General features: G+C 38.0%; 1 protein-coding gene across 1 annotated transcript in view; it reads right to left on the reverse strand.

Moving 5' to 3' along the window:
- DNAJC1 (DnaJ heat shock protein family (Hsp40) member C1) overlaps window positions 1-15,286 on the reverse strand; it is a 205,854-nt gene that overhangs the window by 15,498 nt on the left and 175,070 nt on the right. The window contains exon 9 of the mRNA XM_029954409.1: window positions 13,847-13,966. Coding sequence (XP_029810269.1) covers window positions 13,847-13,966 — 120 coding nt within the window. The remainder of the gene's footprint in view (window positions 1-13,846; window positions 13,967-15,286) is intronic.

Genomic DNA, 15,286 nt, shown 5'->3' on the forward strand with positions numbered 1-15,286 from the left:
TGAGCATCTTTTCATGTGTCTGTTGGCCATCTGGATGTCTTCTTTGGAAAAGTGTCTATTCATGTATTCTGTCCATTTCTTGACTGGATTATTTTTCAGGTGCTGAGTTTGGTTAAGTTCTTTATAGATTTTGGATACTAACCCTTTATCTGATATGTCATTTACAAATATCTTTTTTCCATTCTATTGGTTGCCTTTTAGTTTTGTTGATTGTTATCTTTGCAGTGCAGAAACTTTTTATCTTGATGAGGTCCTGATAGTTTATTTTTGCCTTTGGAGATGTGTTGAGCAAGGAACTGCTGTGGCTGAGGTCAAAGAGGTTGTTGCCTGTCTTCTCCTCTAGGGTTTTGATGGTTTCCTACCTCACATTTAGGTCTTTTGTCTATTTTGAGTTTATTTTTGTGTATGGTGTAAGAAAGTGGTCTAGTTTCTTCTTCTGCGTGTTGCTGTCCAGTTCTCCCAGCACCATTTGCTAAAGAGGCTGTCTTTTTACCATTCGATACTCTTTCCTGCTTTGTCAAAGATTAGTTGGCCATACACCTGTGAGCTTAGTTCTGGGTTCTCTATTCTAGTCCATTGGTCTATGTGTCTGTTTTTGTGCCAATACTATACTGTCTTGATGATGACAGCTTTGTAGTAGAGGCTAAAGTCTGGGATTGTGAGGCCTCCCATTTTGGCTTTCTTTTTCAACATTACTTTGCTATTTGGGACTTTTTTGGTTCCATACAAATTTTAGGATTGTTTGTTTTAGTTCTGTGAAGAATGCTGTGCAATTTTGATAGGGATTGCATTGAATGTATAGATTGCTTTGAATAGTATGGACATTTTAACAATATTTATTCTTTCAATCAATGATATGGAATGTTTTTCCATTTCTTTGTGTCTTCTTCAGTTTCCTTCATAAGTTTTCTACATACAGATCTTTTACATCTTTGGTTAGGTTTATTCCTGGGTATTTTATGGTTTTTGTTGCAATTATAAATGGGATCGGGTTCTTTTTTCCTCTTTTCTGTTGCTTCATTATTGTTGTAGAGAAATGCAGCTGATTCTGTACATTGATTTTGTATCCTGAGACTTTGCTGAATTCATGTATCAGTTCTAGCAGCTTTTTGGTGGAGTCGGTCAGGATTTCCACGTGGAGTATCATGTCATCTGTGAAAATTGAAAGTCTGACTTCTTCTTTGCCAATTTGGATGCCTTTTATTTCATTTTGTTGTCTGATTGCTGAGGCTGGGACTTCCAACAATATGTTAAACAACATAGTTAAACACCATGTTAAACAACAGTGGTGAGAATGCACATCCCTGAGGTGTTCCTGATCTCAAGGGGAAAGCTCTCATTTTTTCTCATTGAGGATGATATTAGCTGTTGGCTTTTCATATATGGCTTTGATGGCATATGATGTTTCGGTATGTTCCTTCTATCCCAACTTTCTTGAGGGTTTTTATTAAGAAACGATGTTAAGGATATTGTATTTTGTCTAATACTTTTTCTGCATCTATTGACAGGATTGTATGGTTATTTCTATTATTAATGTGATGTATAACATTTATTGATTTGCAAATATTGAACCAGCCCTGTAGCCCAGGAATGAATCCTATTTGATCATGGTGAATAATTCTTCTTATATGCTGTTGAATTAAATTTGCTAGTACCTTGTTGAGAATTTTTACATCCATATTTATCAGGGATATTGGCATGTAATTCTTTTTTCATGGGGTCTCTGTCTGGGGAGGGGGGAGAGAGAGAGCAAGAGAGTGAAAGCGAAAGTACAAGCAGGTGAGGGACAGAGAGAGAAGACACAAAATCAGAGGCAGGTTCCAGACTCTGAGCTGTCAGCACAGAATCTGATGCAGGGCTCAAACTCACAAACTGTGAGATCATGACCTAAGCTGAGGTCGGATGCTTAATCGACTGAGCCACGCAGGTACCCCTGTTCATTCTTATTATTTCTCCCATGTCTAAATTTTTCTATGTTTTCTCTGGAAAGAAAAATACAAGAAATAATAAACGTGCCCATCTTAACCACTTTAAAAAAGAGGGCATTTCATTAACTTCCTACCTTTGTAAGTAATGTAGATGTTTTGGTTATTGAGTTGTAGGAGAACCTTACATATTTTAGAGATTAATGTTTTTATCAGATATAAGGTTTGTAAATATTTTTTCCCCACTCCACAGATTCTCACTCTTGTTTTCTTTGCTGTGTAGAGCTTCTTTGTTTGATATGGTCCCATTTGTTTATTTTTGTTTTTGTTGCCTGTGCTTTTGGTATCATATCAATGAAAGACCAATGTCATGATGCTTTCTCCGATTATCTTCTAGGAGTTTTAGTTTCAGGTCTTATATTTAACTCTTTAATCCATTTTGAGTTGACCTTTTATGTGGCGTAAGTTTCCAGTTTCATTTTCCTGCATGTGGATATCTAGTTTTCCCAACATCATTGCTGAAGAGGCTACTCTTTTTTCACTGTGTATAGTTGGCATCCTTGTTGAAGATCAGTTAACTGTATGTATGTGTATTATTTCTGGGCTCTCTATTCTGTTCCATTGTCCATTTGTCTTCTTTACATGAGTACCACACTGTTTTGACTACTGTAGCTTTGTAATATATACATATATATTTTTTACTTTTTTAAAATGTTTTATTTATTTTGATACAAAGAGAGACCGAGCATGAGAGGGGGAGGGGCAGAGAGAGAGAAGGAAACACAGAACCAGAAGCAGGCTCCAGGCTCTGAGCTAGCTGTCAGCACAGAGCCTGATGCGGGGCTCGAACCCACAAACGTGAGATCTGACCTGAGCCGAAGTCGGAGGCTTAACTGACTGAGCCACCCAGGCGCCCCTGTAATATATTTTGAAATCACAAAGTGTGATGCCTCCAACTTTGTTCTTTCTAAAGGTTGTTTTGGCTACTTGGTGTCCTTTGTAGTGCCATACAAAATTTAGGATTGTTTTTCCTATTTCTATAAATCAATAAAGCTTTTATAATTGAAAAAATGAAGAATAAGATAGGCTTATATCTACACTGATATAGAAAAACATTAAAGGTAACATATTCTGTTTCCCAAATGTTTTTTTTTTTTTTTTTTGAGAGAGACAGAGAGACAGACAGACAGTGTGAGCAGGGGTGGGTCATAGAGAGAGGGAGACACAGAATCTGAAGACAGGCTCCAGGCTTGAGCTAGCTGTCAGCACAGAGCCTGATGCAGGGCTCAAACCCACAAACTGCGAGATCATGACCTGAGCCAAAGCCAGACGCTCAACCAACTGAGCCACTCAGGCACCCTGTCTGTTTCCTTAGATTTTTAAAAATAGTTTTAAAAATCAAGGTAATACATGTTCATAACTTAAAAAAAAGGCAGTATATAACAAGGGCTTATGATGAAAGGCAATGTACCCTACATCCAGAGGCAATAATTTGTTCACAGTTCTTAAGATTACAGTGTGTGTGTGAGCTTTGGTGTATTATATATGCTTTTGGTATATTACATCCTGAGATCAACCTCTTTTTCCCACCTCTCCCAATACCTCTTGGTCCAAACTACCATTATCTTTTGCAAGAACAACCGAAATGGGCTCTTACATGACCTGCCTTCCTGCCTTCACACACTTTCCCTGCCACAGTGTCTTCTCCACAAAGCAGCCAGAACGACCTGTTTAGATCTTGCACTCTTCTGCTCAAAATCTTCCAGTGCTTTAACCATCTCACTCAGAGTAAAATCCAGGAGTTTTACCCTGGCAGCAAGGTCCTCTATCATGTGGCCCTCCACTGCCTCTTGTCCTCAGATTCTGTGATTCGGTCCCACTCACCCTGTCAGCCATATTGCCTCTGTGCTGGACTCTGCACGCCCCAAGGACGTCCTTGGCCTCAGAGCTTTCTGTAAGTGCCGCATCCTCTACCTGGAACACTTGTTTCAGACAGCCCTGTTCCGTCACTTGCTTTGGGTCCCTGCTCCGATACTACCTATTTGAGAGACCTTCCTCAGAACCCCATTTTTAATTGCAATTCTCTTCAGTCTCTAATCTCTTAATCTGCTGTGTTTTTCCTTATCTTGTCACTACCTACAACTTTTCTTTTACTCCATACCCAGGCTCTTTCCTGTGTGCTTTGCCACCAGCTTTGGGACAACTGCCTTTGCCTGCAAGGTTTTGGCTTAGCTGCAGGCAAATTTAGTATTTCAGCTCAGGAGCAGAGAAAAGTGAATAGGAGCTCCTATGAACACACATTATTTCAATTATGTTCCTCTGAAAAGAAATTAGTAACTTAGCCAGAGCAGAGGTTTGGGGGGATTTGGACAAATTGTTGCTGGGCAATTTGCCATCATCTTCTACAATTTGTTGATTTAAAAAATTGGAAAACCATCTGTAAAATGCATAAAATGTTTAAAATATGAAAAGCCATTTTGTAAGATCTCATAAATGATGATCTGGTACATATTACTCACTGTAGAGACAAGTACTGGGCTGTGAACATACTTCTTGTGCTACTCAAAGGGGAATGTTCTCATTATCAAATTGTTTGGCTGTATTCTACTTTCTAGTATACTTAAATTTAGACTATGCCTTTTTTGTATGGTTTTCTGTTGTCTATGGAGTTTCCAGTTGCCTTTTTCTATAAATAAAAATTTTTCCTAGTTTCCAGCCATACTATCCGGTCTATAAAATTTCCCATTCTGGGGTGCCTGGGTGGGTAAGCATCTGGCTTCGGCTCAGGTCATGATCTCACGGTCTGTGGGTTTAAGCCCCTCGTCGGGCTCTGTACTGAGAGCTCAGAGCCTGGAGCCTGCTTCCGATTCTGTGTCTCCCTCTCTCTCTGCCCCTCCCTCGCTCACTCTCTGTCTCTCTCTCTCTCTCTCAAAATAAAATAAAGACATAAATAATTTAAAAAAATTTCCCTTTCTTCAAGGGTTGCTCTCAAACAATCCTTCATTCTCCGACTTCAACATGAACATACAGTAAAACCTTGGGTTGCGAACAACTTGTTCTTCAAGTGTTCTGCAAGACGAGCAGACAATTCTAGTAAATTTTAACTTGATAAATGAACGATGTCTTGCAATACGAGTAGTACGTGATGCCAAACATCACATGACCACAGCTAAGCTAATGATTCTTCTCTCTCTCACTGTGGCATTGTGGGTGATTGTCTCCCATGTTCAGATGCTCAGTCTCAGGCTATGGTGTTTGGCCAAAATCAGTGATTTTTCAGAACGCTGGAGGGTGCCCACAACTGGCACTAGCGTATTTTTTGTTGCTTCAAAGCACCTATGGACAGTCCTTTGCTTTTCCAGACTAGAGGAAGCTTGGGAATGCTTTGCTTCATTCTAGGTCAGGCTGCCTGTGGATATAGACCCTTTTCTCTGCTGCCTTATTGCCAGTGACACTAAATCCAGTATTTGACAAGAGTTTATTAATACTGTACTGTAGTCAATATCCATGCGAGTGTATACAATGGCTGCCATGCAGAAAAGGGCTGACAAGAAAAGGGGTAAGAAGAAGATGATTATAGTGGAAGTTTAAGATCGTAATCATCAAAAGTATGATTGAGAGATGTGAATGGCCGAAACCATAAGATTCTATAAGAAGTCTACGTCTGCATCTCATCTGCAGAGGAGGAGGAAAAGGTGGAGGAATCTCTCACTTCAAATGAAATTAGGGAGATGTGTAAAATGTGTGAAACAGTGCAAACTCTTGTAGAATAAGGCTGTAGCAGTGCCAGCCATGAATCTGTTTAATGACAGTGCAATGTCACATTTCTGCAAAATCCTCTAAAGGAGGCAAAAGCAAGTGGCACTGGATAGGCTCCTTGTTAAAGTTGCACGAAAAGAAAAAGAGTCCATTGAGCCAATAGGTAACAGTGATTCCATTAGTGACAGTGAAAATTGTCCTACACAGTCACCCTCCTCTCTCTTGTCTCCTTCACACCAGCCACGAAGGTTTTCAAAGGTAAATGTAGGTTAATTTATTTTTCTTTATATTTTGTATTTTATTATTTTGTATTATATTACAGTATTGTCATCATTTTTATATGAATATTTTGGGTTTGTGGAACGAATCATCTGAGTTTCCACCATTTCTTATGGAGAAAGTCATTTTGATATACAAGTGCTCTGGATTACAAGCATATTTCTGGAATGAATTATGCTCACGAACCAAGGTTTTACTGTATTGTGCTTCTGGCCTGTGATATCACTGTGGGGTCTTGGGATTTCTGTTCATTGGGCAGGATTCTTGGGTTCTAATTCTTTCTCTTTTTAAAATTTATTCAGCTTTTTTGTTTTTGTTTTATTTGTTTATTTTTTGCTAGAGTACAATCTCAGGGAACTTTCTAAGAAAGACTGTCCTTACATACTCCATGCTTTATGTATTTAACTATCATATCTGGTCTCTTCTGGATTCAGAACTGTTTCTCCTCAGAATAGTGAAGGTGGTGTTCCCTTGTCTCCCAGAACCTAGTATTGCAAAGCAATTTGATGTCACTCTGATTGGCCTTATTTGGATATTTCGTCTTCCCAGAAGCTTTAAAGATCTTCTCTGTAATCTCAGTGTTCATAAAATTTCCCAGGATCTTATCCATGTATCCAACTTGATTTTGGAAGGCTCTTAAAAATGGATCTCTGGAAAACTTCATTTGTATTTACTGAATAATGTTCTTGCATCTCTCATGTTTCTTTCTCTCTCTCATATGCTGAAACTCCTTTTAACCAGGTTTGGCTCTCTTGGACTGATTTCCTGTATTTTTATCTTTTTTATAATATTTTAACGTTTTTAAAGTTCTGCTCCACAGTAGATTTTCTTGAAAACTTTCAACCATTCTACTTCATTTACTTGGATACTTATTGTTGTTCTGATTTTTCCCCCCCACAGTATCCTTTCCTTTTTCCTGTTTCATGAATTCAATACTTTCTTGACTCTCCAGATGCTAGAAGGTTAATATAATTAAGTCTAGAAGGTTGGTATGACCCTACCTAAAGATATCCAATTAACAAAACATACACATATGTGCAAGAATCTTAAGTAAATTAACCAATCAAATCCAGCTGTTTATTAAAGAAGAGCATTATATGACCAAGTAATCTTGGAAATGCAAAGATCCTCATTAGGTTATATGAGAAGAATTATATGATCATGTCAATTTCTGTCAAAAAAAGCACTGCTAAGTTTTGTATTTACTCCCGAGTACAGTGTTATGAATTAGAATTAGAAAACCTGAAGGAAGTTTCCCCAGCATCATAACTCTTACTTTTAATATTAATGGCCAAATATTAGGTTTCTTACTTATAATGTTGGACAAGAAGTCTGCACTAATCACTATTACTGTAACATAATATTTCTCTGGAATATCTAGGTAATAAAGTCAAATAAGAAAATAAGATATAAAGTAAATGGCATAGTATATGCAGATGATAGGAATGTCTATTCCTAATTCTAATGAATTAACACAAACTCTATCTGAAATAGGACCAGTAGGTAAGGAGGCAATATACAAAAACCCGTGCTGTAGCACTTCTCACGTATTTGACAGGCAAGGATAAAAAACCAAATAACAACATTCACGGCACTGGGTGACTCTTGATTTCGGCTCAAGTCACAGTCTCGTGTTCAAGGGTTCGAGCCCCATGCTGGGCTCTGCACTGGCAGTAGAGAGCCTGCTTGGGATGCTCTCTCTTTCTAAGAATAAATAAATAAATAAACTTAAAAAAAAAAATAGCACTTAGTGTTGGTGAGATGACAAGGAAGTGACCTCTCTCATACACTATACGTGGCACTGTGTGTTGTTACAACCTCTCTGGAGCCCAATTTTAGAGCGATCAGAAGTTCTAAAAACATCCATATATATATATTTTTAACATGTTATTTTATTTTTGAGTAAGAGAGCATGAGCAGGGGAGGGTCAGAGAGAGACCCTCAGAATCCGAAGATGGGCCCCAGGCTCTGAGCTGCCAGCACAGAGCCCAACGTGGGGCTCAAACCCACGAACCAGGAGATCATGACCCAAGCCAAAGTCGGACACTTAACCAACTGAGCCACCCAGGCGCCCCAAATCTTTTAATTTTGTGTAAGTAAACAGACATTGTTAATGGAGTTCTGATTTCACAGTTTTGAGGTAATACCAGTTAACTATATCCTTGGTAACAATATGTTGCTATGATTTTCCTTCATGCATGCAAATTAGGCATGAAATTGTATTATCTTACATGGCCTGTCTTGGATGACCAGTCACACATTGGAAAATTTCTAATTTTTCTTTCCTGCATTAGGTTATCTTTTTGCCTTAGTTTGAGTGTAGACTATTTACTAACAAAAGAGATTTTTGGTATTACCAAACCAGCAAGCAATCATATATTTTTATATATATGAGTCGTTTGTAAATCCGTATTTCTTTTTATTTATTTAGAAGGAGAGAGAGTATATGTGTGAGTGGGGGAGGGACCAAGAGAGAGAGAGGGAGAGTCCCAAGCAGGCTCCACACGGTCAGTGCAGAATCTGACACAGGACTCAAACTCATGAACCATGAGATCATGACCTGAGCTGAAATCAAGCGTCAGATGCTTAACCAACTGAGCCACCCAGGCGCCCCAGAGCATCCATAGTCTTGAACCAAGCAGTTCTACTTCTAGAAATACAAGCCACAAAAACACAAGGAAGTGGAAAGTAGGATGAAAAAAGACAATCCCATAAAATAGCAAAAAATGAAGCAGTTTAAATGACAATTAGTATGATATGACTTAGTTATATCAAAACAACAAAGTATTCTGTGTTTAGAAAAATGAAGTGCCATGAAAAGTAGCTCATGTTTCACAGGGAAGGGAAAAGGACAAGATACTGATTCATACTGTTAAAATTATGTATACTCATGCCTAGAGGAAGACTAAAGTCTAGAGTTATATATGACAAAATGTTTACAGAAATTTTATTGTGGATGTTAAGAAAAAAAGTATTACTTGAGTGTGTATTTTTTAAAGTTTATTTGATAGTATGTGAGCGCAAGTGGGGGAGGGACAGAGAGAGTGAGAATCCTAAGCAGGCTCCACACTCAGTTGTGAGCCCAATGTGGGGCTCGATCCCACCATTTTGGCACTCCTAAGTGTATTTTTAACAGTTTCTTTTTTCTATGAACATAAGAGTTTTACCAAAAAAGGTCTAATGGTAAAAGTCCCTGGACACAGTTAAAGTGTTCTTCAGGGGCGCCCGGATGGCTCATCAGGTAAGCATCAGACTATTAATAGACTTTGGCTCAGATCATGACCCCAGGGTCATGAAATTGAGCCCTACATTGGGCTCTGCACTGAGCAACGAGTCTGCCTGGAATTCTCTCTCTCCCTCTGCCCCTCTCCCTGCTTGTGTGCTCTCTAAAATAAAAATAAAATGCAGAGTTTTTCATACACACAGTAATAAACAGCATTAAGTAGTGATGGGTTGTAGCACCTTGAGATCCACAACTGTAAAATGGGGATAAATGATGGCTGCCTAGCTCTCTCATTACGCTGTTGTGAAGATCGAGTAAAACAAGGGGTATTTAAATGTTTTGAAAAATATAAAATAGTATGAAAATGAATGAGGGAATAATCAATATTACCACTTCAAATAGTTAAAAATGTTGGTTTGATCTCTTAACTGATTTTTGCAATGTTGTTCTCATGTAGTAAATATAGTTTAGCCATCCTGTTCTGTGTGTGATGTTGCTCATTGCTGAGACAGAAATGGTGAGGTGGAATTCAGATTTATAAAAACTTCAGCCCAGAAGTCATAATATAGAAAAACTATAACCAGGTCAATAGACAGATTGAGCAATTAATTATGTAATTTCCTCTGATGGGACCTCAAAAGGTCCTATTACTGTCTTCTTTTTCCTTTAAACAGGCAATCAAATTGCCTGAAATTCTTATTCCAATCTTTCATAATCTTGGGATAAGAACCTGAGGGCTCCTATTAAAGTACGGTGTGTGAGTGTGTGTGTTTGCGTGTGAGTTTGGTAACACATTAAATTATCATCTATTAATACAGTTTGAAAATTGGTTTTTAAGTTAGTGACTCATCTAGCAGAAAGAAGAAAGGGATAAAGGCCACATTCCTTTTAAGATTCAAATGCCTTTAAAGATCTTGAGGTTGAGAAGGTGAGGTTGAGAGGGACCAGAGTATGAGGTGAGGCCCAGACCACAAGAAGTGCTGGAGCAGGAGGCCTGGCTAGGAGGACAGGGGACAGTCCTTGTTGTCTTTACGGCTCGTGTAGGTCTACCCGAACTCTGAAAGTAAGGGCACTAATATACTTGCCAAAGTCAGTACTATGTATTTATATATTCAATAAATTACTGTACATATTGTGTACTTAATTCACTGATAAACTGTAAAGTTTATTTTCTATTGAATAAAATTCCCCTTACGTATTTTTAGAACTACCATTACATATAACTCCCCCCCAAGAGTATCTCTCTCTAGCTGTGGCTGTAGAAAATACCAGTGGGAATTTTATGATTTTCCCTCCTCGTTTTCACTTGCACATGGGGATGCTTATCTGTCTGCATACCTCTTACATCTTGCTGTGGCATTTAGCTAATTATAAAAGTCTGTTTAACTCTGTGTACCTGTTTTTTGTTTGGCTGCCTACCTGGGCCTTTTTTAAGCAGGCAGAAGATCTCCAATCAGTCTGTTATCACAACCAGAATGCAAGAGATTAGTGGCCACGGAGAGAAGCAGAATCAGTTTACATCCTTTCAGGCAGGAGAATGATATTACTTCACAAGCAAGAAATCTGAGGCTCCCTGACCTTAATTTAGAAAGCCTGCAGCTAATAATCACATTAAAGTTGGTTTTACGTGCTGGTTTTTGTTTCTTTTGTTGTTTTTAGAATTTGAGTATCCTTTGTGGTTACCAAAATTATTTGCTAAAAGGCATAGATTAACACTTAAAATACTTAATAAAGTAGGTCTTATACTTTGGATATATCTGAATTAAAATATATGTTGCATTAAGTTTTTACAAAGGCAATCACACTGCTTGTGTTTATCCAGAGTATAATTTAGCAACTTGTTGATTGTGACAATGAATACACTGAAAACTCCATTTTAAATTGAGGAATCAAATAGGTTTCTCATTGTAGTCTGTCAACCCAAATAAAGAATATAGAGATCCCACCAAGAGTACACTCCTCCCCTCCCTGAAAAAGGCTAATTGTTTCTTGGAGGAAGGAGAACTACACCCAAAGCTATAAACTTAGCAAAACAAAAAAAAAACCAACAATGGGCCAAGGAATAGATGTGCAGACCGGGGAGAGCTGGCACAGGTGAGCGGGTCTGCGAGCAGTGGTTCTGAGCACAGCACGCTGAACTTGGCTTTCCCCCAGTAATTAAATACTTAAAACAAATCTAATTAGCACCATAAGCCAAAAAGAACTATACATGACCTCAAGTGTGGTCAACTTTCACTTGATATTTTACTGAAGGGACAGTATTAGCGGAACCTACTTTAGCTGCTTCAGTGTAATTCACTGTGTGTTCACTACAATGAGTTATCTGAGTCTTCTGGAACCCGCTCTTTTAGAGAGTGATTTGTGTGTGTGTGTGGGGGGGGTTATGATGTGAAATGTGCAGTCCAGCTATGGAGATGATACTCACAGAAGGAAAACACAATGTACGTGCTGTAAATAGAAGAGAAGTTACAAGGGTATTTCTTGGTGCCCCCAAAGTTTGGGTTTACTAAGACACTTACTTTCAAGGTACTTTTGGTATTATGCAAATAGAATACTTGGGGGGTGGGGGGAATCCCAAAAAGTCATGTTTGCCACTTCTGTGGTAAAGGAAAAAATATCTATTGCAGACATGAATTCAGTCTCCCCTGGGCAAGTCTAGAAGAAAAACAATTGAAACGTATGGGATGAATTTACAAAATTGAAAAGCTGTCTTTGCCTAAACCAAGACAGCACTAGGACTACTATGCTATGTGCGGGTTTTCTAGATCTGTGATACTAATTAGCCATTCTCGAGGCTGTGTTGGTTACATCATGTCTGTTCTTAGCATGTAAACGTTCATCTCTCTTTTTAAAAATATAGATAAAATTTAGCCAGATTTTAATGACAACAATGTAAAATATTCCTCTATTCAGTTGCCTTTCTTGGGCAATTTTAACTATGAGGTCTCATGGAAATCTTATTTAAAAAGTTAAAGGCAGTGCTGCCTTCAAAGGAGACACTAAATTAATGAAATATTCTTTCCCATTAAAACTAAAAGGTTTAGGGCCCTTTTAAACCAGTTTGTTTTATAACTTTCTAAAAATTATTTCAGTTGATTTTGTTAATCATTAATTAACAGTAGTTGTGTAATTAGAGGGTCATAGTACTTGAAACCTCAGTGACCGTGGAATATCTTTAATTTGGTCAGATATTTACTGATAAGGCATTATTAACTTATCTTTTATGAGCAACCTAAAAGCAATGTAATAAAATGCACACCCCACTAATATTCTTAGCAGAAGAAAAGGTATCCTTATGGTTCTTCTCCAGTTACCTATGGTACCTAAGATAATGGGTCTCCTCATGTAACAGGAAAAAAAAAAAGGTTACAAGATACAAGAGCTATTTTTCACACGATGAGACTTTAACTCTGAAACCAAAGTCATGTAAAGCATCATATAAAAATTCAAAAAGTCTTTTGAATGTGATTTTTAAAAGACCTACATGGTAGTAAAACTTTCATATCTAGAATTTAAAATTCTCAAGGCAGCTCTGATCCAAAGGGGGGGGGATGGAAAAAGATTGACAGTAATGTGTGGTACGTTTGTTTATAAATTGAACAGTGGAAGCTTACTATGAAAAATAATTTATAGCATTTATGTAACAAGCTGGGTTTTTCTTTGTGTGTGTGTGTGTGTGTGTGTTGGGGGGTAGCTGTGTTAATCATTTTGCAGGGTTTTTAAATTTTTCATTATCAAAAGAAACTAAAGGTGTACTAACAGAATTGAGAAGGACACTTGAATCTTTGCTTCCAGTAACCCCTGAAATATCTTAGGTGTACAGGACTTATTTGAAGTAAATTTGGTAAATTATTGATTTATATAGTAAAGAATATTTATCATTTATGAAAATAAGGCTCATATTGATAAAAATAAAAATTTCTCTGAATTTCAAGTAAATGTTTACTATTTAGTACATGTCAGGTACTGTGGTAGGTGCTTTTGTAAGATTCCTGAATAAAAGCATCCAAAGTGTTAAATTCAAAACTTTCCAGGCAAACAAATAGTCTTTTAAATGTTGGATATAGGCAGACATTCATAGACTCATTCTCTCTCTCTCTCTCTCTCTCTCACACACACACACACACACCTTACATATGCTATATATAGTATATATTCGTTCATAATTTATAATTTTGTTTCAGTTAAACAACTTGTCAAAATGGATAGTAGGTACCATCCTTGAAATAAAAAGGCAAACATAAGAATATTGATGAGTTAATTCATGCAAACCATCTGATTAAATACCTATAGTGATCTGTTCTTCAATGTTAAAAAGATCCAGCTGAAACAACTTCTCTAATTCTGAGCAGTCTGAGAACTACTTTTTCTCAGCTAAAGGGGTCGCTTTAAACAGAAAACCCAGCATTGTTTTCTGTGATTACGTTACTGTAGCTTAAGTCTCTAAACACTAGCATTCCTCACACAGCTGTTAATTGTGGACCAGGGAACTGGCCGACATCTGCTTCTTGCTTATTTCGTTAATGGTTCACTTCCAGGTCCTAAAAGGATTGTAGCCTTTCTCCAAAGAGAATGTCGGATGCATCTATGTCTGTCTTCTACATAGTTGGCTTGTTCTGGTTTGTCACTCTCCATACAATGCAAATCTGAGTGAACTCACATCTGTCACCGATCGACCCAATTCGTGGGCAATCTTTTCCCATCGACCTGGGGTCCCTCCTGGGAACTTCACCATACTTCTTGTCAGCTGGCTGAGGTCCTCTTCTGTCCATTCAGGTGCCTGCAAAACAGTATAGAAAAAAGATAATTTAGAGAATGTTTGCCAAAACATTTAATAAGCCTGTGAAACAACCCACTGGCAATTTGTTTTCTACAAAAACAGTACTATTAACACGTATCCAGTCGTTTAGATGAGGCTTAGAGTTGCAGATTTAACATCAGAATGCAAAGCTCCAGCACCTTTAAAACTCTGTGTACACCAAACAAGAAAGCAGAAACACTGTGAAGCCAGACTTCTGAAGACATTAAAAAAAAAAAATTCAGTTTTGCATTAAAGTAGGAATGACTCTGAAAGCCTATGAAATGCATTGTGTGGCGCTGCTGCTCTCACAGATGCCTCATCTAAGGTTACTGTAAAAGGTCTTAAAGTTTTAAGAAAAATTATACTTTGAAGAAAATAAAACACCGTAGAAGCAAAAATGAAAAGGTTTGATTTAGAATCAAAACAGAGACCAAGATAGTTTTTGTTCATTCTATGTAACAATATCTAATTTTAAAAATCATGCATTTTCAGAAAGTTTTACTTCTCAAACGCTAGCATTTTATAAAACTTGGAACAGAAATGAAATGAGAAATGCCTACAACCGAGACTTAAACCATTTCAAGTCCATGCAAAGCAACACTTCATTTCTGAGAAGGTAAATCGCTTCTTAAAGTTGATCTGTTACACTGAATTAAAAAATACCCGAAAGATTCTAAAAGCTTTTTTTCCCAGAGGAAAAATCCTAAGAGCAAGCCTATTCTCTGCATATTATCAGCACTGCTACTTGGTCAAACCTGAAGCTGAGACAAAGCAAAAGAAACTATCATTAAGTAAACAAATAACCACGCTACAATGATTTTACATTAGATTTTAGCACTAAACTACTCCCTACCAGAGGCGGCAGCCACTCTGGTGTTCCACAATACTCTAGGAGTCAGCAGAGAAATGGAGGAAGCCCACCTTATTTTCTTTAATTAAAAAGAAAGAAACAAGAAAGAAGGGAACCTTGGAGACAAATACCTTTTCTAATCACCATTTCCGATAATGAACAGCATACATCAGGCCGTTTGCATTACAGAACCGTCAGCACAGAACAACAGTCAGAGGTGAGTGACCCCAGGGACTATCTCCACAGCTACAGCAAAGCTGCTCCCTGACACTAATCCTCGCTGTCATTCTCCCACTGTGCTCTGACCGCACTGACATCCGCCGGCCTCACTGCGAGCCGAACGGGGCCCTTCCTGACTTTTTACTGTCTCCCCCAATCCGTGGTTCAAGCGTGCTCTTTTCACCACGTCCAAACGGCAGCTTCACTCGTAATCAAAGCGCACCGCCCCC

The sequence above is a fragment of the Suricata suricatta genome, chromosome 10, assembly GCF_006229205.1.
Source record: "Suricata suricatta isolate VVHF042 chromosome 10, meerkat_22Aug2017_6uvM2_HiC, whole genome shotgun sequence".
Classification (NCBI taxonomy): Eukaryota; Metazoa; Chordata; class Mammalia; order Carnivora; family Herpestidae; genus Suricata; species Suricata suricatta.